This window comes from Colossoma macropomum, unplaced genomic scaffold, assembly GCF_904425465.1.
Source record: "Colossoma macropomum unplaced genomic scaffold, Colossoma_macropomum, whole genome shotgun sequence".
Lineage (NCBI taxonomy): Eukaryota > Metazoa > Chordata > Actinopteri > Characiformes > Serrasalmidae > Colossoma > Colossoma macropomum.
In genome coordinates this window covers 5,412,628-5,438,031 of record NW_023494787.1, presented here as the reverse complement: position 1 = coordinate 5,438,031, position 25,404 = coordinate 5,412,628, and the positions used below count along the sequence as shown (strand labels likewise).

At 39.2% G+C, this 25,404-nt stretch overlaps 1 protein-coding gene across 3 annotated transcripts in view; it reads right to left on the bottom strand.

The window, feature by feature from the left end:
- The window catches only part of umad1 (UBAP1-MVB12-associated (UMA) domain containing 1), a 33,202-nt gene that overhangs the window by 2,278 nt on the left and 5,520 nt on the right, over positions 1-25,404 (bottom strand). For all 3 annotated transcript variants that reach the window (XM_036565947.1, XM_036565946.1, XM_036565948.1), the window contains exon 3: positions 11,818-11,903. In XM_036565947.1, the coding sequence (XP_036421840.1) occupies positions 11,818-11,903 (86 nt within the window). The remainder of the gene's footprint in view (positions 1-11,817; positions 11,904-25,404) is intronic.

The following is a 25,404-nucleotide window of genomic DNA, read 5'->3' as shown; positions in this document are numbered from 1 at the left end:
GTTTTTGCTGTGATGTTTTCATGGGTCGTGTCCGTGATCGTAGGTTTGTTGGTAAAGGATTAATCACAGACTAATGGCAATCAGTTATCTGTCAAAAGAATTTGCCACCATTTGCATCCCTATTCACTGCATTAACTAACTGCCAATAAATGTCTATGAGAGAGGCCTCTGTGGTTTTGTCAGACGTGCTAGCGTGACTCTCAGGCCACAAGTGATTTTACACTATCCAGTATGAGTCAGATAGGTATCACGTTTTATTTAGTTCAGCTTCGCCCAAGTTGAATCATTCTCAAACCAAGTCTTGTAATCAGTGTTCGTAAAACGGGTTGAGAAATCCGAGGGAGTGGAGGGTCTGTTTGAAGTGGAAGAGGTTACGCTCTATAGGCCCGTCTATGCAGCCCTGCAACATCCTAAGGAAGGAAGTGCCTGGGTGCTGTCCCTGACTTTAAAGATGTTAGCTTCTAAACTAAACTTCGGCAGCTGAACTCTGAACACAGGCAGGAACTGAGCAATACAGTGAGATGCTTTCAACATGTGCAGTACTCAAAGGTAGTCTTGGGACAGTCTCTGAACACGATTTCTGTGTTGTTTATTTATTTTAGTCAGGTGTGTTGGATGGCGAGTTCCCGATATCTGGTCCGAACGTGTACGCATTTGGATTGACCGTCCCAACGTTGTTTTTGAAATAGAATGGGGGTTTAGGTGGCTGTTTTCTAGCTTCCACGTGCTCAGTTGGACAAAGCATGGATTGATAACTCTAGTTTTCTGAATACAGCAAGCATTTTGTTCAACTATAGCATTTGTGGCACTCAAACAACTCTAATAGGCTTTTAATATAGAAGAAATAACCAGGGACAAAGAGCAAACATGCCACATATTCAACATTCCTGCCCCTTAAAATGTGTGCAAAGTGCCCACAACATTAGAAAATGCTATACTCATTACATGCCATCACATGTACAACTGGGCCTGAAAGTCTGAGACCACAGTAAAATTTGGGATGAAATTACATTTAAAAATTGTATCCAATTTAAAACAAAGAAAAGTTCTAAACAGTGAAGAGTAAACATTTGAGATTCTTGACTATTTCTAGGTTTCCTTTCAAAGCAAAAATTTGGACACTGGCCATGTGAAGGCTTGTGTATAGAAAGGTCAGATTTGCTTTCTGGTCTTATTCCTTCCTCATGTTCAGACGACTCTTGGCTGGATTTGATCTACTCCTCATCAGAGGCTTTTGCACAGACTTGTATAGTCAATGGCAGCTTGAGTGCACACTGCAATTAAAGCCAAAGAGGGGCATTTCAAATACTAAGAAATTCTGAAATTCATGTTAATTTCAGAGATTGTACTTTTCTCTCACAGTTTTATGCTTCTAATATAATTTGTAATGAAAAGTTTTGTATTAAATAAGAAAGAAATGCAAAATAGAAGCATTTTCACGTTTGGATCCCACCATATATCCAAAGTGGTAATTCTGCAGGATAATAATGAGCCATAAATGCTACAGATTAAAGCGCAACACTACAGAGTCAGGCCATTTCTATTGGGTCATTCATCATTAAATATATTCACACAATATAAAAGTCAGTTGCTATGCTAGAAAAATGTAGAAAAATAAAAATTGATTAAAAAACTGCAGATGTGTTTTGTGTGTGATGCTATGAACAGTTTAAAACCTATAAATGACCTAATTTGAAATAACATATTCTGAATAAATTACTATTTTGTACAACCCCATTCCCGAAAAGGTTGGGACGCTGTGCAAAATGTAAATAAAAACAAAATGAAATGATGTGCAAATCATTTAAACTTTATACTTATTTGAAAATAGTACAAAGACTGAGAAATGTTATGTTTTTTTGAAAAATATATGTTCATTTTGAATTTGATGGCAGCAACACATTCCAAAAAAGTTGGGACAGGGGCCTGTTTACCACTGTGATTCATCACCTCTTCTTTTAACAACACTCTGTAAGCGTTTGGGAACTGAGGAGACACTGCTGTAGTTCTGAAAGTGAAATGTTTTCTCATTCTTCTTTGATACAGGATTTCAGCTACTGAACAGTTCAGAGTCTTCTTTGTTTTATTTTTCCATTTCATAAAGTGCCAAATGTTTTCAGTGGTGACAAATCTGATCTGCAGGCAGGTCAGTTTAGCACCCAGACTCTTTTAATATGATCAATGCTGTTGTAGTAAATACAGAATGTGGTTTTACTGTCTTGCTGAAATAATCAAGGCCTTCCCTGAAAAAGACGTCGTCTGGATGGCAGCATATGTTGCCAAAACATGTATATATCATTCAGCATTAATTGTGCCTTCACAGATGTGCACGTCACCCATACCATGTGCACTAATGCCCCCCTATACCATCATGAATACTGGCTTTTGAACTGTGCACTGATAACAAGCTGAGTGGTCTTTAGCCCGGAGGACACAGTGTCCATGATTTCCAAAAAGAATTTTAAATGTTGATTCGTCGGACCACAGGACACTTTTCCACTTCACCTCAGTCCATTTTAAATGAGCTTGGGCCCAGAGAAGGTGGCAGCGTTTCTGGGTCCTGTTTATTATTGTTTTTTTCTTTGCGTTTTAGAGTTTTAACTTGCATTTACGGATGCAGTGACAGACTGTTTTCACAGACAGTGGTTTCAGAAGTGTTTCTGAGCCCAAGCAGTGATTTACACTACAGAATCATGTCTGTTTTTAATGCAGTGCCACCTGAGGGCCCAAATATTTTGGCTAGCCAATACTAGTTTTAAGCCTTGTCCCTTGCATACAGAGATTTCTCCGGGTTGTCTAAATATTTTAATGATATTATGTGCTGTAGATGATGAAATCCCCAAGTTCTTTGCTGTTTTATGCTTTGAAACGTTATTCTTGAATTGTTGCACTATTTACCCACACAGCCTTTAAAGAGTGGTGAACTCCTCCTCACCTTTACTTCTGAAAGACTCCGCCTCTCTGGGATGCTCTTTTTAGACTTAATCATGTTACTGACCAGTTGCCAATTAATCTTCACATGTTTTTTTTTCCATTACAGAACTTTAGTCTTTTGTTGCCCCTTCCCAAATTTTTTGGAACACGTTGCCACCATCAAATTCAAAATGGGCATATATTGTTCAAAAAACAATAAAATTTCTCAGTTTCAACATTTGAAATGTTGTCTTTGTACCATTTTCAATGAAATACAGGGTTTAAATGATTTGCACATCATTGCATTTTGTTTTCATTTACATTTTGCACAGCGTCCCAACTGTTTTGGAAATGGGGTTGTATTTTTTTTATAAAGTCACCCCTTAAAAAAAGTATTATTTCCTTCCCTGGTTGACATTGTTTTGAATCACCATCTTAATCAAGAGGTCACCAAAAAAAAAAATACCAGCACTACAAAAGCACTTATTACAGCAACAGTCATTAAAGCAGAGAATGTCTACAATGTATCTTATGTCCATCTAGCAGGATTTTGCTGTGGTGGGGCAGCTCGTCCAGGGCAGCCAGCCAGTTATTGTCTTCACTTACAGAGGAATTTCACTCATTTCCAGTTGTTGTGCATTTAACATGACATGAATATATCCATTACATAATGCTGCATGCCTGTTTACTCTGGAGACTTGTTTTAATGTTGTTAAAGGATTTCGACGCCCTCGAGCTCACTGAACAAAGCAAACTCAGATGTTTGCCATTACTCTGTATTTAATTTAGGTCAAATATGAAAGTAAACGAAGAAAAGATGTTGCAGGAAATGTTCGTTCCACTGCAACTCAAAGAAGCAGTGTATTCCTCTGGAGGCATCTGAGACCACTACTTATACCACCATACCAGTCTACAGACTGTGGTAGGCTAGTCATGGTTACACTGCTTCAGCTATAGGTACAGTTTCTAAACTGGAAATTATTCCAGTGTCAAAAAAGTTGTCAATCAACCAACCAACTACAGAACTTTGCAAAGGTTATTCATTCATTATAAAAAAGTGTGCAAAAGTTATCCATAACCCTCCGAACCCAAAGTCTGCATTCTGCGTGCATGGCTGCAGTGAAGTATCAGCGAATAATTTTGCTCGAAACAGACCGAAAATCCTCTTCATATCCTGTCATTACATTTCTGATAATATTCTCAGTATAAATCATGTCCTGTGTGTTACATCCCCCTCAAATTCATGCTCCTTTTCACAAATCAGCTCCTTGGGAGCATGAATCAGCCGAGCAGACATCAGCACCAGACAGCACGACAACTACTTAAAGCTTAAAAACTTCAAGAAGGGTGTAAATCTTTGTTTTGATGCTGATCGGATTACAAAATTGCTTTATAGGATTCAGCAAATACTCAACGAGTGCTCTCAGCATATACATCTGTGTTTACATGTCTATGAGAGTGGCGGAGGAGGGTGGGAATTAGGTAACAGTGGGCTGTGCTCCAATAAGCAGGTCTGGATCAGTTCCAATTCAACATCTATAACTCAAAATGAAAGTGATTAGGAACTAACAAATATATAAACATGCATATATAAACGGAAGCAATAATATTATTGAGTTTTATATTTTAACGTCAATTGATTTCAAGTATGAAAATCAGGTAATATTAAATATCAAACTCAAGAAATCCCAGTCTTGGCTCTGAGGAAAACATTCTTAGGCCTGTCTTGAGTTTTAGCACTCAGTATGGATCTACGAGGACAGAAAATCAATAAAAATCATGCCCACCTTATTCCATTCATTTATTTTTCTCAGTAATAAGCATTAGAATGAATTACTATGAAAAGTATTGTATTTAGACACTCTAGTCTAATTTGGTATTAAAAGACATCTGAGCAAAACTGTTTTGATTCTCGGTACATATAAAAACATTTTAAATTTAGGAGGTACAAAGTCAAATTTTGGTCAAAAAAATGTCAAATTAATAAAGATATTAAAATTCTGATAGGATTTACATGTCAAACAGTGACATATCTGAGTCGCTCAGTGTTTCCTGGAAATGACAACATACGGCATGTGTGACTGTAAATACTTAATAAGTGTTATTGTACTGTAACTGACCAAATACCAAAACTATAACACCATTTTATCCCAGGGTTGTAAGTGTTAAAGTACAAAAAGCGTGAAAGTGTAATCCTCTGCAGTGGCAATTAGTCTTGGGCCAATAATTGATATTATTGAATACTGGGATCATTTTAATAAGCGTCAATATGCAAATCACCATTCTTTGATTCTCTTTCGAATGCCACATGCAACAGCACTGGACAGCTTAACACTACCTGCTAATTCTGTTATGTCAGCTAACAGACTCCTGCTTAACTACCCCAGCTACTCCAGCTGATGTTACCAAGGTTAACAACTGATAAGAGACATTTCTCTGACGAACTAACATCAATCAGCATCCAATGCTGTACTGGTTAACTGCAGTGTTAGCTCATTTACTCATCTGAAGAGGCCTCCATTACTCAACCAACTCGAGAACCTGTAAATTCCCTTGGCTATATTTGAATAATAAAGCAGGTTATTTAGCCTCTGATAGCACCAGCTAAAAAAGTAAGCCTGCAGTCCAACATTAATGTCAGCCAAAGCCCCTCCCTTTTTTGAATATCTGTTCATTAACTCTTATGGATATTTCAATATGTGTCCAGTGCCAACATGCCAATTTGACCAATATTCTGGTTTCCCACCAATCACACACAGAGAACCACTGGAAGTTGCACAACAGCACAACAAGTGCAAAAACTATGTTATAAGTAACTAAAATTAATAAGCAATATTAGAAGCTGGAACCACCTGCAAGACCTGGTAGACACCAAAAACGGCCCCCATCAGATAAACAGCACTTAAAGCTTTCATCTCTGAGAGAGAGGAGAAAATCAAGCTGCTTCAGATCTGAAAACATCCACAGGTGTTTCTGTCCATCCTTCCACCATGAGAAGACGACTCAGCGCTGTGGGTCTGAAAGGATGTGTAGCTGTCAAGAAGAACCTCACTGAGAAAAGGAGACGGACACATCAAACAAAGAAGCTGAACGATGGACTGACCACCCCAGAGTCCAGACCTCAACATCACTGAATGTGTTTGGGATTATTTGGATAATGAGAAGCAGAAAATGCAAAATAAAGTAAATAAAGTGAAGAGTGGACACTCTTATGCTGAAAATATATATATATAGTCGTTTTGTTGTCTTTTTTCCTGCTGTTGAAAAACAAGTAACCTGTACTTACTGGCTGTTTTGACCAGAGGTGGGTAATCCAGGTCCAAAAAGTAAAAACCCTCCCCAGGATTTTGTTCCAACTACCTGAACACCTTTGCTGCTGGTTTTGAGCAAATTAGAGAAGTCAAGCAGTTGGAACAAAATCCTGGGGAGGGTTTTTTACTTTTTTGGACCTGGATTACCCGCCTCTGGTTTTGACTGGACATTAAATAAATGAAGGGTGGCCTCTGACTTTTTTCACAGTACTGTATCTATCTGTGCCTATCAGAACTGTAACTATCTATTAACTGCAGGTTATTTATGGGGAAGGGTTTTTTATTCATTTACTGAATGTGCAAAGTAGGTGAAGAGAATCTGGTGTTGTTTATTTAGTTTTTTCTCTCACTTGTCTTCCTGTGGCAAACAGGGCATAGGGCATCTGTTATGCTTACTCAGAGCCCTGCTGCCAAGCAAGCAGATCTCAGACACACACACACACACAAACACCTGCTCTGCAACATCTAGTCCATAATTAAAACCTTCTAATTTGCACAATGTTGGAAGCCTTGACAAAACCCTGTAGTATAAAGTCAAAGCCTGGTGACTGCTTGTCTTTCATCAGCCATATGGATAGTCTGGGACACAGTGTGGTGAATGACAGCAGTACGTGTTGACCCCAGAGTTCAGTCCAGCCACCCGACACCTGCCGTCCACACAGCAGTGCAAGAGCCGCCTGAGCCAGCAGAATAGAAGAGAGAGTCCTCAAAGCCTTTTCCTCAGCTCCCTCCACAAGCACTAAACCCAGTGCTGCTCCTGTCACCAAGCAAATGGACACTAATCAAGCCTTCCTGCTGGGCTGGGGGATGTTCCACTAAGTTCTTGAGACTTAATTAATCTCATATTAATTTGATCTAAAGCACAGCCCAATATATTGTTTGTTCATTGCCATTGCAATACTGGGCTTTACTACAATATGAAAATGTATTTTAAAACAAGTTTTTTTTGTGTGTGTTAAGAACTTCCTGAACACCCTGTGGGTGCAGAACAGTTACAATTAGGCCCAATCGCATTTCACCCCTCGCCCCTACCACTTAGCCCTTAGCCCTCCGTTTTGCGCATTCATGTCTAGGGGTAGGGTGTCCTGATTTTTGTTGAGATAAAGAGGAGGGTGAAGTGTTAGAGCTACATGACCCGCCAAACTGAGGGTTTTCAGAGACTCCAAACAGAGTGACATGAGAAAAAAAGAAAAAACTGGCAAGATGGAGAACAAGAGACCAAAGAAACCCACAAATGTGAGAATTATCTCCATTACAAAATTACGATAACCACTGTATTTTCATAGTTTAATATCATTACAAGGTATTATTGTCCCTTTCGCTAACACAGGAGTATGCTAATGTCTCGGAAGCAAGCTAGCTAAATTCCCCGTTCCACCTTGTCCAGCAGTTCTGACGGCTGAAGCACCAGATTTCTTAGCGTCAGATAACGTCTTTTTTGTTTCATAATCCACCAAATGCTTTTAATGGGCGACGGGTCTGGACTGTAGGCAGGCCAGTTTAGCACTGGACTCTTTTACTACGGAGGCATGCTGTTGGAATACATGCAGAATGTGGTTTGGCATTTTGTTCCTGAAATGAGCTCGGGCCCAGAGAAGGCGGCAGTGTTTCTGGATCCAGTTTATATATGGTTTCTTCTGTGCATGAGTTTTAACTTGCATTTTTGGATGCAGTGATGAACTGTGCTCACAGACAAGGTTTTAGGAAGTGTTTCTGAGCCCATTAAGTAATTTCCACTGCAGAATTGTGTCTGTTTTTAATGCAGTGCTGCCTGAAGACCCAAAGACCACCGTCTTGTCCCTTGCATACAGAGATTTTTCTGGATTCTCAGAATCTTTTAATGACATCATGTGCCATAGATAATTAAATCCCCAAATTTTGGCTATTTTATGTTGAGGTTGGAAGTCTTTGTTGGTTCCAGTTAAGCAAGATGTATTTTTTTTGCTATATATATTATGCCAATCCTCTTAACAGATATGGGGTCTAGTGTCCTGACCAGATCAGTACCAAAGAAGTATCGTATAGGTGCAGAGTTTAATGGAATTTCCAAGACCTTGGCAGTCAAATCATGTACCGCTTTCCAAAAGTGTTTCAAGTTCCAAAAACATGGATTATTGAACCAGTACTTGTTTTACTATGATGACATCTAGAAGATGAGTTAGGATACATCCTACTCAAACAGACCGTTGTGAGGTACATCCTGTGCATGAATTCATAATCCTGTGACAAATAGTGTCTCACTGATCATCACTAAAACACATCCTAAATCTTTTTGCCGCACATTCTTAAGTGGCGTCAGGGAAGAGCTGTGATTGTCTAACAAAACTCTATAAAATCAATGAGATTTTCCCTTTCAGTCACACAGAGCTTTCCAAAATCTTCTCCATACTTGACAACCCCAGGGGTAGCTGTCCTTTCCTTTCCTTTCCAGAGTAATAATTAAATGACGAAACGACTAATCTGAGAAAGATTTCAGAGAATCTTCATTAAACAGGCTTTGAAACTTTCTATACCATATTCTTTCAACTTCTTTCTACAGGGACTTCCAATTGAGGGTGGCAAGTCTGGATTGGGGGACATTTTTAACCTAGATATTTTAAAAAAGGAACCACAAAACGTCTTGACATCTTGCCAAGCCTGAAGAATATTGTAAATTACACAGATTCTTGACACATTAATAAACGTGATGCATTTATATCAGGGATGCCCATACTTTTGTGGTTTGAGATCTATTTTGTCCAGTGGACAGGTCATCGTGATCTACCTTTAAAAAATGGTCTCATCCTTTTTTAAAAGCTTTGAAACTCTTTTAATGCACTTCAGTGGCCTATACTGATATTCAGCATTAGAGGGCAAACGACTAAAAAACACACTAACCTACTGTCAGCCGGGTTCGTGTGGTCTGGACCACTTTTATCTTCTTGAGTTCACTTTTAGCTGGGAATTTGTCGTCGTAGTTTCTGTGTATAGTTTGAAATGCCTCTCGACGTTCCCCTTCTTTGGAAGTGCGATGGCTACTTGGCAGATCAAGCAGATTCGTCTGAAGTTTGACACTGTGTAAAAATAGTCCTCCTCCCGCTCAGCATGGTGGAGGTTTCAGTTTCGGTTTCTTTGAGCTCGGTCTCGCACTCGTCTTCTGAATAAGTCAGTGTAGGTTACAAAAGAAAAAGGTAAAAACAAGAACTGCTACCGATAAAAGAAACTTTCTAGACCGTTAGAAAGGCAGACTGACAGCAGTGCTTTAGGCCGGCTGTGGTGTCGCTATGGTAACAAGCTGTAAATTAAAGAGACAGTGGCCACATTTCACGTCGGTCAGTCACATTGACCTGTTGGCCAGAAGCAGTAAGAAAGTGTTGAAATTTGATAGCCTGTTTGAATGAGGCACGATCTACCAACGCGCACCGTGTGGTCGACTAGTCACTCATGATCGACGTTTTGGGCAGCCCTGATTTATATTATTGATAAATGGTAGAGAGGTCAGAGAAGTAAGAAAGCAAAGTTCTTCTTCAATATCTGTCCAGTGAGCAGTTTTACGATCTCATACCAAACCAGTTAAGCCCTTTGTCTGGGCAGCCCAATAATACAACTGGAAGTCCCAGACCACCTTTCTCTTTAGACTTAGTTAAAGGTTTAGAGCTGTTCTGGGTGAGGAGTTTTTCCAAATAAAGAAGCTTGTCAATTTGTTTACAGATTCTCCAGGGTGTATTTTGGTTTGTCCATCTGAATTTACATGACCAAATCGTAAGGCAAATTATTCAGTAACTGCATGAAATGAATATCAATTTTTATTTTATTTTATTTATTAATTTTTTTTTAAAGGCTCCCCTCAAATTAACAGAACATGTGTTTTATGATCACACATACTGCTATATGCTTACAATTTACTGCTAAAAGCCAAAAATCTTAGTATTATTTTATTAAAATCATTTTTACAGAGCAGATCACTGAAAAGACGCCATCTGTTTACAGTTTATAGCCCAGATTTGTGGAAAAATGGGTCGACTTTCAGTAGAAAAAAAAATTCAGCTCTCATACGACCCCCACCTTTTGAATGTATCTTATGAAACATGAAAATTATGAAGAATACGACGAAGTGCGTTTTGGAACCACAAGTGGTCCCAAGAGTTAAAAAGGTTAAAGAATGCATTATCCACATTAGAGGGCAGTGACTGAAAAAGATAAATAAATCAGGGCAATACGTTCATTTTTATCACGTTAATTCATCAGAGAAATGAGATAGATACCTTTTTAAGGTGCACGGTGTAATTTACAATAAACAAATCTTTAACACGTTCACCCTCAGATATTTAAACACACTCTGTGTTTAGGCAAAGGGAGAAATACTCGAGTTTACTAGAAAGTGACGAGCTCAGTAAGAAACATTATTCTGAAAGAGGTATGCTCTTTTTACACCTAATCATGTTACTGACCTGTTGCCAATTAACCACCAGGTGTTTTTTTTAGAATTACACAACTTCATCAGTCTTTTGTTGCTAAGCCCCAGCTGTTTTGAAACATGATGCTGGCATCAAATTCAAAATGGGCAAATATTTTTCAAAAAAAAACAATAAAATTTCTCTGTTTCAACATTTGATAAGTTGTCTTTGTCGTACCTTAAATTAAATACAGGGTTTAAATGATTTGCACATCATTGCATTCTGTTTTACTCACATTTTGCACAGCGTCCCAACTTTTTTTGAAACAGGGATGTAGGTTTATTGTTGTCTAGTGTGTCCAAAATTTCATTTTTACCGCTACAGAAAAGTCATATATATTTCACATGGGAAATGTCACATGGCAAAAACCATGTGTTTACCAGTGATCACACACACTTTTCCCATGTGGTCACAAATGTGATAACACATTTTTTATCACGTGAATTGTGCAAACGCCATGTCTTTGGAAGTGCGATGGCTACTTGCCAGATCAAGCAGATTCATTTGGAGTTTGACACTGTGTAAAAATAGTCTCTAATCTCTAATAGGCTCTGCATGGAGGAGGTTTCAGTTTCGGTTTCTTTGTGCTCGGTCTCGCACTCGTCTTCTGAAAGAGTCAGTGTAGGCTACCCTGTGGCGTAGCTACGGTAAGAAGCTATAAATTGAGACGGTGGCCACATTTCACGTCAGTCAGTCACGTTGACCAGAAGCAGTACGAAAGTGTTGAAATTTGATAGCCTGTTTAAATGAGGCGCGATCCGTGAGGTCGACTGGTCGCTCATGACTGACATATGACTGATTTATATTTTGAAACAGCGTTGTAGGTTTATCGTTTTTAGTCTAGTGTGTCCAAAATTTCATTTTTACTTTTACAGAAAAGTCACATACATTTCACACTGGAAGTGTGCAAAAACCATGGGATCTCACACAATCTTTCCCATGTGGTCACAAATGTGGTAACACATTTTTATCATGTGAATTGTGCAAAAACCATGTGTTTATTCACATGTGAAATGTGTTTTTTTGTACGGGTAGTGTCGCCCCTTCGTTTCTGTGAGTCACAAATACCTAGATACAACCTTTTAGTGAATTAATTAATTCTTTACAAAGTAATTCACTAGTTTAGACATTTAGAGTGAAGCGTGGAGTGAACGCACCTTTGATGGCTGCACAATGACGTTGGTGGATGGCTGTACAGTGTTTGAGGGCTGCATTTTTTGCCTCTGCTCCTCAGGAGTCTCACCTGGAAAACAAGACAACGTTGGTCAATCCAGAGCAGAGTGTCAGACAATAACATGTCATCAGTGTTCTGATGAACCAGAAGCAAGTACTAACAGGAAATGACACTATAGTAAACAAGGGAAGATCTAAGCATAATTCACTGAATCAGCACATCTACAGTAAAGCTTCTCAATACTGTTCTTACAAAATTGGCTTTGAAATACTAATATCACTAAGGCGATAATATGCAAATGAGCCTCTAAAATGCTTTACTGCGAGCATCTTTACAAATCTTCGCATGTCCCAGATGGAGGCCACGGTAAACCAGACTTGCCGAATCGTGCACCAGCCAAAAGGTTGAAATCATTGTTTTAAATTACTTTACGCAAACCGACGCAGACACTCGATATTAGAACAGTGAACGGTGCTTCTCTTAGTGCGCCACTCAGCATTTTGCCATTACCACTTTTAATTAAAGCCATATGAAAACCACAGAAAGACACAGTAGATCACAAGTGGCTTTAAATTTACATAGTAAGTCCTTTGAATAAATAGACAAATGCTAATGGTCTGTGACCTCCACTAACATTGCAGCCTGTTTTTTTCACTTCATACGTTTCAGCTTAAAACCAGCGAGTTTGTTTTGGAGGACTAAACTAATGCCAAGCATAACGAATGATTTTAGGGTTTTATTTATTAAATTTATATGATTAGAGTGTAAAACTTAGCTTGGAGTTTCTGATACCTCTTTTTTCCCTGCATGCAGTCTACAGCAGCACTCTGCTATGTAATGCTACGCAGCCCTACAAGTGTTTCTGAGGGTGTTTTGATCCTTTTGATCAAAATTACACAGGGCAGTATTTAACCATTCACCTTTAATATACAGGGTGATTCAAAATGATTCTTCTGATCAATGCACCATAATTTTACAACCGTGAGGCGCCGAGGAACCAATCACAATCCAATTGAAAGAGGGGGTCATAGAGTTTCTGACTGTCACCAGAAGATGCCTCCTTTCAGTCTGAGAGGAGATGAGACCCCTGAGCAGAAAGCGTTCTGCATTCTCCACTTCAATAAGAGTGAATCCGTCATAACTGTGCAGTGTGATTTTCGTGGGCAGTGAAGCTCCAACAGCTCAGAGCGTTCGTCGTTGGTTCCACAACACTGGATGATCTCCGAAATCGCACTGAAAGAGCCGTGAGTGCAGCGACACCCGACATGCTCAATCCAGTATGGGATGAATTTGACTATGGCATTGATGTTGTCTGTACAGCTGGAGGAGGTTCATACTGAGACCTTGTACAATTACATAATAAACTTTATGCTCATTTAAACCATTTACAGTTCACTGCACTGATCTGTAACGATTTACAAGGGAAATAAATCATTTTGAAATCGGATGAATCTTTCTGAATCACCCTGTATTGCAGGACATATCAGAATTGCAAAATCCAGAAAAGCTGTCGCAATAGGGTACTTGATTTTTTCTAAGTGTAAATAAGTGAACACGTCCTCTACAGAGAACACATTTCAATACACAAGTACTGTTTATTTACTGCATTTAACATATTGGAAGGAAAAAAAATAAAACATACATTTTTGGCTTGTGCAAAGTTATGGCACATTTTATACTGTATGCATGTATATGTTTCCAAAATGTTAAAAGGCCCATATAATGGAAAACTGACCTCCTTCATTAAAGTAATATGTAAACACTGTTAAAGTTTCAAAATACCCCAGTCCCTACCCGGCCCATACACAGCCCGTTTTTAACTCACTGCTTTTGTGATGTCACAAGAACAAATATATTTTCATATCACTGCTATGTGAAAAAAACCTTGTATCTCCATTTTTGTCGTTTTTCAGTTTCTATCATTATTTGAAAATACCCATTGTCCTTTACACTGTGTGTAAATTTCATGAAGAATGGACCAAAACTAATGACCCAAAAGGGCTTGGAAAAAAGTCTGGTTCCATTGACTTACATTAAAAGTAAAGTAGGTTTTTTCCTTCTCCTGTAAAGTTACCATTTTGGAGATGCGAGGTTTTGTTCCGACGACAGCGACACATCCACTTATTCAGCACACTGGTTTTTAGCTCCACCAATTCACATTGAAGTTCTACAGAGCACTTTTTGACTGAGGCCCAATAAAGGTCAGTACAGAGGTCATATACAAACACCAGACTTAAAGGCACAGCCTGTGGTCACGTAAAAATGAATTATTGTTTTTGGTATATAAAACCAGGCAAATGTTATTGACTGGGAAAAAAAAGGTGTAAAAGTGGAAAAGATGAAAAGACACAATATAGGAAAAATGGAGAATATGGGTCCTTTGAACTCAGTAAATGGACAGAAATTGTGCACTAAAATATGCAGAAAAACTGTACACTGAAATCAGTGCCCTGTAAGGGAAACGTTCATTTGTTTTCACATGTCATTTGACTGGGTGTTCAAACTTTGGCACATGACTGTATGTGTTCAGCACAAGGTTTCCCAATCATGGTCCCGGATTAGCTCAAGTGTTTTCCCGCTCTAATACTCTCAGTTTAACCTCATGTAGTGCCTGGTAACCACGCAATGAGCTGATTCAAGTGAATTAGAGCAAAGAAAAACACATTTCCAGAACAGGGGGAACTAAAGAACAGGGGGAACTAAAGAACTGGGACAGCTAAACACAATGGCGAACCATAACTGCCAAAATAAAAAACCAATAAAATTAAAAAATAAATGACTCAGTAAATTAATATATGAATTAGAATTACAAAGAATAATGATGATAAATTTAAAAATAAATAAATAAACATAGAAATTAATATATTAATAAATAAAAACCTTACATAAATTCACGTCTGCATTTACTTATGTCTATATAATAATTTCCCCTCCTCACTAATAACTTCTATATTTATTTATTTCCCTATTTTTTTAATTTCTGTATTTTCTTGTCCTTATACTAATAAAGGGGCTGTCAATCAATGATGTCATGGCGTCTTATTGGTTCATCGTCTTTTTCTGCAAAATTCAGATCACACCCAGACATCTGGACGCCCTTCTCACACACTGCCTGGGGAAGTCATCGAAAGTTATTTATCGGCAGGTTTGTCTGTCCGTGACACTGCAGTTCTGTTTGGAGTTGGTGAAAGAACAGTTTAATCAACGCTTCTCCTCCTGGTCTTGATTGCTAAGCCTGACTGTGAAAACCACGCCCCCTCATTATCATATGAACGAAGAAATACAGAAATAAATAAATGAATTAATGATGAATCAATAAAGCGATCAATTGTTAAAAATAGAGATACAGAAAAAAATGTAAAATAACGAAATTAAAAAAATAATAAGTAATAAAAATTAAAATAAAAGTTATATTACCTTTTAGGCATTATGAAAAATATATATAAAAAGGAAATGTGTATAATCACAATCACAAATAAGCAATATATACTTTATTTAGTTATTTTTATTTATTGATTAATTTACTGAGTTATTTATTTTTTTTAGTTTTATTTATTTATTTTTTGGGGCAGATGTGGTCCAACACAACACGTTACACAAATTTAATATTTGCGGATTCTTCACTTTACATTTTAAACATACTTTAAACGTAATCATCTACTTAATTAATGTAAACATTTAATCTTTTTAAACTGCCATAACTACACATTTATGAAGGTTGAGCATTGATTATGTCAGTGCAGGCAGATTCGTTCCAGAATCCAACCTCCAGTCATTCACAACAAGAGCTGATTTACCTTTCCCCTCTGCAACCAGGTCAACAGTGCGGATTACCTGCGCTTAGCGAAGGGTTATCTGAGCACATTAATGGATTACGAAGCATTAGCTCTTCTGGGTACTTACGAACACAATTCATTCTGGCGGTTAATGGAAAACAGCAACACTTCCGGATCGCCCACAAAAACATTCCCATTCCGCCAGCACAGCGCTGTCAGGGGAACTGTGCATTATACGCCACCCATGTACACACGATCCCCTGCAGATGTAGGAACATCTAAAATAAAATAATCTAGAACTTCTATTTCCATTAATACTCTTAAGGAGTGTTTCTACTGTTTTATTTCCGCTAGGATTTCCCCCAAACACACCGTCCTCCAGGGGCTTCTGACACCGTGACTCAACCCACTGCTCAGGGTACAGCAATTATCTGTGGTGAGCCTTTGTTCACCACGACACCTCGCAACCAGTAACTCGCTAGACTCCCTGGTGTCCATGGAGCAAAAGGCTCCACGGACGAGTCACAAGCGTCTTCCACAAACTGAAGCAAGGGCCTTAATGACGCTCCAGGATTAGGTGCTCATTTCCTGAGAGTCACATCAGGATGAAACAAACAATGTGAGGTGTGGCAAAACAATGTAAGTCATGAATCACCTCCACACTACGAAATACAAAAACTCACCCGCTGCCAACTTTTGTCGGGAGGTGGTTCACAGTTCTCAGTTTAAACCTCATTACATCATTGTTTTCTGCCTTTTTATTATTTTTAATATCACTGGAGTACGACAGCTGTCCTTTACCCGGTGCTATGATATGACTGGTCCATGATGAATGGACCAAAAGTGAAAGCGAACATTTCATTAATGAATTAATACCTTAACCTTTTCAACGCTTTGAGACCACCGGTTGTCCCAAAATGCACTTTGTCGTATTCTTCATAACTTTCATATCTCATAAGCTACATTCAAAAGGTGGGCGTCATATGAGAGCTGTAACTGTCTTCTATCCAGTCAAATAGAAAGTGAAAGTCGACCCATTTTTCCACAAATCTGGGCTATAAACTATAAGCAGATGGCGTCTCTTCAGTGATCTGCTCTGTACAAATTATTTTTATAAAATAATACAAAGAGCGTCTAAGATTTTTGGCTTTCAGCAGTAAATTGTAAGCATATAGCAGTATGTGTGATCATAAAACACATGTTCTGTTAATTTGAGGGGAGATTTTACAAAAAATAAATAAATAAAATAAAAATTTACATTTATTTCATGAAGTTACTGAATAATTTGCCTTACGATTCGGTCTTGTAAATTCAGATGGACAAACCAAAATATACCCTGGTGAAGATGGTTGTGCTTCAGAGCCCTTGTGTCAAATCCTTTTCAGCCTGCGAAATTATTTTAGTTTTCTATTAATATTAGCCCATTTCCCAATGATCTGCACTACAATCCCCAGCATGCACTGCGACGTAATGTGCGCTTCCACCCCCTCCGCAAACAACGACCTATAGAACAGCGGTTACACCACAATCCTGCCACAGCAGTCATATCACCAAATACACTAGCTGCGATTCAGCAGGCCAACCAATATAAACACCTGGCTAGCTAAAAATGACCAAAAGAAAAGTGGACAGTAATCCAGGGGTTTTCAAGACGGGTGAGAGCTCGAATACTTTTTTACCAGTAAGGATAAACCTATCCGTCTTGTTTGCGGAGATCACGTGGCTGTAATGAAAGAATACAACATTAGGCGCCGTAGTGATTCTGAATTATTAATGACCACAGCAAAATGTCATTTAAAATGAAATGAAAACACAGGCGTTTTCTGGCCCACAGACCGGCTGAGATTTTTTATATGGCCGTTTTAGTGTCCGAGTTTGACACCCCTGCCCTCGCGGATGAATCTGATGATTGCGAGTGAGTTGAAAGAGAATTCAAAGAGAACTCAGTCAAAAGGATGGAAGTGAATTAAGTGCTATTGTGATCATATAGATGTAGATGTAGTCTACAGCAGGGTTTCTTAACCTGTGGGCCGTGAAGCACCTTCTAGTGGTCCGTGGGCCTGTACTCATGCGGAGACAGTAGTTCGCAGTGGGCCTGTAGAGGTGTATAAATAAAATATCGCAGTCTCAGGCTAATTAAACGTCATCGGTCTGAGACGACGCAGCCGCGGGCGCACGGCGCAGAGTCAGCCAGAGATGGAGAGGATCTTCAGGGTGTTTCTCCCATCTTGTTTGTTGCGGAGCAATCAAACGTTTTTCTTTAGTTCACTCCGTTTTGACATGTGAACACTCCACCCGTATTCAGGTCTGCACCAGATGACGGTTCGGCAAAACCCGTGGGTCTCGGTCCGCTTCCAACCGAACCCTGTTGAGTTCACAGCTGGTGGGACGCGTTTTATGATCAAATGAGGGAAATCCATCAGTAGAAGATCAGCGTTTGATTCCTGGACGAGCATCGGCGACCTGAGTTAATCTCAAACTGATAAACTGCTGGCAAAGACGCAGAGATCACGGACGGGTCTTTATCAGTACTGTTGATTGTAGCGACGCTGATCCGAATCCCACTGAGTTTAGTGGGTTTATTTCAAATAAGACCAAACAGCGACGCCTGTGGGAGCCACAAGAGTGTTTACAGTGAAATCGCGACGGGCCGCAGCTCCAAATCACAGCCCACATCTACATCTCCCTTTTTTCTTTTTCTCCTTTTTTCACATCTCTGCAAACATGGTTTTTTAACATAACTACAAATTTTGGTTTCTGTGATTGAAGTAAAATGGACGAGCTGATCTTTTCAGGCGCAAATTCACTGGTTTTCAGTGTGAGCCATTAAGGAAAAATAAAATAAAATAAAAAAAAGCCGATTTTAGTTATTTCGGAAGACACGTCCTTCAAGTTTTGAATTCTCTTCCAACGCACTCACAATCAACAGATACATCTGCTCAGTTTCTAATGTTATTTATTCTTTTCTTCATTTTTATGTTGTTTTTATTTGTGTGAGGTGTGTGGAGATGACACGGTCATGAAAGTGTCCTACATAAATAAATTCATTATTATCATTTAGGATGCACAGTGATATTGGAATCATGTCAGTATCTGCAGATAATAGCTTTTTAAAAATTAACAACATCAGACAAACATTTAGATTTGAACTAATATATCAAACCGATATTTGATGATGTATTTACTGAACTCCAGAAGAGCAGAGTGTTTAGGTGATGCAGGGACACAGCACTAAAATATGTGCATTTTATTCATTTTACAATGTAATCCTACAGAAATAATAATGTACACCGATCAGGCATAACATTCTGACCACCTCCTTGTTTCTACTCTCATTGTCCATTTTATCACCTCCTCTTACTATATAGGTGCACTTTGTAGTTCTACAGTTACAGACTGTAATACTGACGTGGTGGTGGTGTGTTAGTGTGTGTTGCGCTGGTCTGAGTGGATCAGACACAGCAGTGCTGCTGAAGTTTTTAAACACCTCAGTGTCACTGCTGGACTGAGAATAGTCCACCAACCAAAAATATTCAGCTAACAGCGTTCAGTGGGCAGCGTGACCACTGATAAGGACTAGAGGATGACCAACACAAACTGTGCAGCAGCAGATGAGCTATCGTGTCTGACTACCTCTACAAGGTGGACTGACATGGTAGGAGTGTCTAATAGAGTGGACAGTGAGTGGACACAGTGTTTACAAACTCCAGCAGTCTGATCCACTCATACCAGCACAACACACACTAACACACCACCACCACGTCAGTGTTACTGCAGTGCTGAGAATGATCCACCCCCAAATAGTACCTGCTCTGTGAGGGTCCATGGGGGTCCTGACCACTGAAGAACAGGGTAAAAGGGGGCTAAAAAAGTATCAGAGAAACAGATGGACTACAGTCTGTAACTGTAGAACTACAAAGTGCACCTATATAGTAAGTGGAGCTGATAAAATGGACAATGAGCGTAGAAACAAGGAGGTGGTCATAATGTTATGCCTGATCAGTGTATATACACATCATAAAAACTGGCTATCAGAGTCAGCCCACTATTCAGCACTGCAAAGTTAATGGTAAAGAATGTTCTTCCCCACAGAGAACTGTATCTGCTACGCAGATAAATAATGCAATGTAAAGTAAGCCCAGCCTATATTCTCCTCTTTACATCCTGTCAGCACTTTCAGCTCTTCCCCGTCTCGGGCCTTAACCACAGAAAACCCCGCGACCGTGAGCGTCTTACGTTGTGCGGAGTTTATCCTCTGCTGTTTTGTAAGCTCTTCTGGAGAGAAAGAGCAGGATGACCTCTTAAATATATGAAAACAAACATAACCGCTGCTTTTATGAACAAAGCAGCTTCATAAAGGGCTAAGACACAAAAAGGTTTCCCTTTGCTTGGGGCATCTAAATATTTAGACTCAATAAGAACAGTCATGCTAACCAGGAACAGGGTCAAATGTCCAGTTTGGGTCACTGAGTTAATCCACTTAACCCTGTGCACACTGAGTGTAGAGCCCAGAGAAATCTCTCTGAATCTTTCCAATGACACCATGTTACATCATGCCTCTTGGTCCAGGTTGTATGCATGTGCACTTTAGCCAGTTAGTGACAGGCTACACTGAATTAATAGGAAAGCACGGCTCTGTTTTCAGTGTAAATGTGAACAGTGACGTTTGAACCCAAAATGACTCAATTTTGCACTAATCAGCTGAACTGTAAATTGAAAATGCAACTTTGGCCTTTAGGGAGGGGAGGGGTACTAAATACTTGCTTAACGTCCAAAACCTCAACTATACTTTTCAATCCTTAAAGCCCTTGTCTACTATTTTCATGATTTTCTTCTGGTTATTATCTGTAGTTTTGGTGTTGTTTTTATTATTAGCTGGCAGAGAAAGAATAATGGCCTTTTCTGGACCATACTAGGCATAGATGACGTCAAATCTGCCAACCTGAGTTAGCAATACAGGGTGATTCAAAAAGATTAATCCGATTTCAATGCGCCATATTTTTACAACCGTGAGGCGCCTAGGAACCAATCACAATCCAATTGTTCGAGCTCCTGACCACAGGTGAGGGTGGGGATGTAGACCGACTGGTAAACAGAGGGCTTTGCCTTCTGGCTCAGCTCCCTCTTCACCACTACAGTCCGGTACAGCGACCGCATTACTGCTGCCGCCTGTCCCAGCCTGCGGCCGATCTCACCATCCCTCTGCCCATCACTCGTGACCAAGACCCCGAGATACTTAAACTCCCCCACCTGGGGCAGGTCCATTCCCCTTACCTGTAGTGGGCATGCCATCCTTTGCATATAAACTATTAATTACAAATCAATACTGTATTTTTGAGAATAGATGCAGTATCACAAAATATTGCGATACTCGAGTGTATTGATATTTTCTTACACCCCTACTAGCTACAGGTTACAGATATAACGTCGACTGGCGTCGTCGTTCACCACTAATCATTTTGCATTCTGACAGTTATGAGGAGGCAGCAGCCTGGAATTTTTGACGCATTTACCTTCTAATGTACTGTATTAATTTACATATATTTCTTAAATATAACACTGGTAAACTGCTTTTCTGTTTACTATTAAAACAAAAATTGAAACATCTGAAATCGTGTTGACAGGGGCTTCAAGACCCCTATAAACTAAACGCCTTTCCATACCGAGCGCGATTTGTTTGTGCAATTTGGACGACTATAAATGAGTTATAGCCGCAGTATAACCGATGGTATTTTGCACACCAGACATGCTTATTTTAGACAGCAAAAATGCGACATTATTTGATTTCATTCTCTGTACGATTACTGCGAACTTTCACTGATGGCATGATCTCTCTGACCAATCACGACCAACTTTGGTGTTGGCATGGTGGCAAACAAGCTGACCGTTCAGCCGTGGGAACAACAGGAACTTTTTCGCAAACGTCAAAAGGATCAGAATCTCCCAAAGCAGCTCAAAGTCTCAGCTTCTGAATGAAACGCAGCTCCCCTCACCACTTTCAATTTTCCAAAAAGGAAAGTAGCCCAGTGTCACCATTTGATGAAAAACTGACGTCTTATTTGCACTTGAAGACGTTGCACCTGTTTGTTTTGTAATTAGTCTCATGTGAAGCTGCATCTCCAAAAGCAGATCTGCGCTGTGAGTGAAAGAGCTCATAAAGTTTTAGCTCCTGAATGAGGCAGTGAAACTCGCCGTTCTCCTTTCTCTTTTCTAAAGTGGAAACCGTCCTTCACCATGTCACAGTTTGACTGTATCATGAGGAGCAAAGGAGCTTTCTGATAGACATTCTGCCTGTTTTGTCTTCTGCAGTGCAACAACAACACAGCTACGTTCCAAACAAAAAAAAGTGTCATGTTTTGATGCAAAAAAAAAAAATCATGTCGGAATATTTCGTTTCATTTATTTGCTTCACGGTTTGTGTAAAACGGATGTAACAGTTTCAAAACAGTAGTGAAAAATCAAATTTGAAGCACTAGAGAAATTTCTGAGCATCTCCTGCTGGAAACCAGTGTCAGTGATCAAAAAGTAAAGTGGGAAGGGTTTACGCTAAGCACACTCCCACACTCAAACAACTGTCGCTTATAAATTCTAAGGGTTTTAGGTTTTTTTGGGGCTTGTTTTGGTTAGAGGTTGTTTTTGTTAGAGGTAGCAGAAAGAAACACTATTAGAGACCTTTTTTATCTGAGTGGAATCAGGACAGTTTAAACACAAAATATATCAAAAAACAAACTGAATTCTGAAAAATAAACCTTAAAATACAGTAAAATACTGTAAAAAAGTATTCGCCCCTTCCCAGTTTCTTCTATTTTTGCATACTTGTCGCAATGTTTCAGATCATCAACCTACTTTTAATATTAGACAATAATAACCTAAGTGAGCACAAAATGCCGTTTGTAAATAATGATTTCATTTATTAAAGGAAAAATGCACTCTATGAAAAAGTAATTGCCCACTTGGCTACTAAATCAACCAGTTAACCAAATTCTGTTGTGTATTGGGGTCAATTTCACTGGCCACACCCAGACCTGTTAAATCTAAACATCACTTAAATAGAACCTGTCTGGCAGTGTGAAGCAGCTAGGAGGTCTCAAAAAGCAGCACATGATGACACGCTCTAAAGAGATTCAAATACAGATGCAAAACAGTTATTGAAGTCTATCAGCCTGGAAAGGGTTATAGAGCCAATGCTGAGGTTCTAGGACTCCAGTGAACCACAGTGAGAGCCATTATCCACAAATGGAGAAAACCTGGAACAGTGGTGAACCTTCCCAGGAGTGGAGGGCTCACCAAAACTTCACCAAGAGCGCATCAACGACTCATCCAGGAGGTCATAAAAGAACCCAGACAAACATCTACAGAACTCCAGGCCTCATTTGCCTCAGTTAAGGTCAATGTACATGATTCCACAATGAGAAAGATGCTGGGCAAAAATGGCATCTATGGGAGAGCTGCAAGGCGCAAATCACTGCTGACCGAAAAAGAACACAAAGGCTCGTCTCACATTTGTCAAAAAACATCCAGACGACCCCCAAGACTTTCTGTGGAATGATGAGTCAAAGGTGGAACGTTTTAGAAGATATAGGTCCTGTTACATCTGGCATAAAGCTAACACTCCATTCCACCATAAGAACATCATACCAACAGTGAAACATGGTGGTGGTAGTGTGATGATCTGGGATGGCTTTGCTTCTGCAGCACTTGGACGACTTGTCATAACTGAAGGAACCATGAAATCTGATCTCTATCAGAAAATCCTGAAGGAGAATGTCCGTCTGTCAGTTTGTGACCTAAAGCTCACAGTTGGGTGATGCAGCAGGACAATGATCCGAAGCACACAAGCAAGTCCACCTCTCAATGACTCAAAAGAAACAAAATTAAGGTTTTGGAGTGTCCGAGTCAAAGTCCTGACTTGAATCCCACCTCAAGACCTTCAACGGGCAGTTCATGCTCGAAAACCCTCCACTGTAGCCAAATTAAAACAATTCTGCAAAGAAGAGCGGGACAGAATTCCTCCACAGTGATGTAAAAGACTCACTGCAAGTTATCACAATCGTTTGATTGCAGTTGTTACTGCTGAGGGGGGCACAACCAGTTATTATGTTTAGGGTGGAATTGCTTTTTTACATGGGTGATACAGGTTTTGAATAAATCTTCATGTACAATAAAGAGAATGACCATTTAAAAGCTGCATTTTCCGTCTGCTCATGTCGTCTTTATCCTATATTAAAATTAGTTGAATGATCTGAAGCATTTAAGGGTGACAAATTAGCAAAAATAGAATAAAATTTAGGCAAATAATTTTTCACAGCACTGTATGTGTTTTGTTACATCCCTACTACAAACGGAAGTGCAGATATTTTTGAGCATCTGTGCTGTAGAAGCTCAGTAAGACAGCAAGAAAATGGGGGGGGGGGGCAGGACCCAAGTGAAACCTCAGAAGAGGCACAGCTGCTCATGACTTCAGCAGTGCTCTGTGTTTGTAAGAGTCTTTGCTCTTCAAAGCGTCAGCTGCAGATCCTGCACAAAGACCAGCCTTTGAGGCCTTAAAGCCATGCTGGCTATTAGAGCTGAACAACACTGGGGAAGAAGTCACACTGCAATATTTCAGGCTTTTACGTTTGAAATAAGGCAATAATTTTGAAGTGTGTGAGTGAATGTTTACAGTGTTGGCCCTCATTTTTATTTTATTATTATTATTATTATTATTTTCTTTTTTTGTTGTTGTCTTATTTTAGTCCATAATTATTTATTATTGTATTTATTTATTTATTTTTAATTTATTAACTTATTTTATTTAGTATAATAAAATATAAAAGAAAGAAATAATGATATATTTTATTATACTAAATAAAATAAGTTAATATAGTGATTTTTAGAGGGTCGTGAGGCAGACAACTGCTGCACCCCTACAGATAAGCTTTATGAGGAGCCTGGCCACTTCCTATTTCCCCTGTTATATCAAAAACAGGACTACAAAATTCCAGAGGGCGCCCGCAAGAGAGTCCTCAATGAATGGGAGTGAATGGAGCTCAACGGCTAAAAACGAGAAGTTAAAATAGTTTCTAATCTCTCGCCCAGAATTTTCCTTTAGTTTTAGAGAGTAGAAGGATGGATTTCACTAAACAAACAAAGAAAACTCACCTGTATGTTTCCTTTATTCTACAGCAAACGGGTTTTGGGCAGCAGGACTAGCATTACTGCTACTGAGTGCTGATTGGTTGGCGAGCGGAGCAGCTCATTGGCTGTTTGCACTCACTGACGTCATGGACGTGCATGATGCGCCATTTTAAAATTTAATTTAATTTAAGTTTAATTTTGCCCCCCCCCCACACAAGGTTTGGACCCAAACACAGGTTCCTGACCCCACTCCCCAATACTGAACTCTGACATTCCCAGGGACTGTTACGCACTCATCACTTTAACTGCTCCATAAGCTCATTCTAATTGCACTACTGTTTATAATTGCACCATTTATACCCACAGACCTTAATCTGTATGTGCATTATGTCTTTATTGTTAAATTCAGGGACCTTCTTATATTTATATTAATTTTTATTATTCATTTTTCTACAATTAGTGTTTATTTTAATGATTAGTGTTTTAGTGTTTATTTAGCGTCTATTTAATTCACACATTTCCTGTTTACCGTCTATTTAATGTTATTGCTACACCATGGGGTCTGAGACTAACAAAAGTCCTGTACATATTGTAGTATTGACAATAATGCTGACTTGACTTGACTTAAAAGCTCTTAAAAATATAACAGCAGTGTTAAAATGTTTTATGCTGTTCTA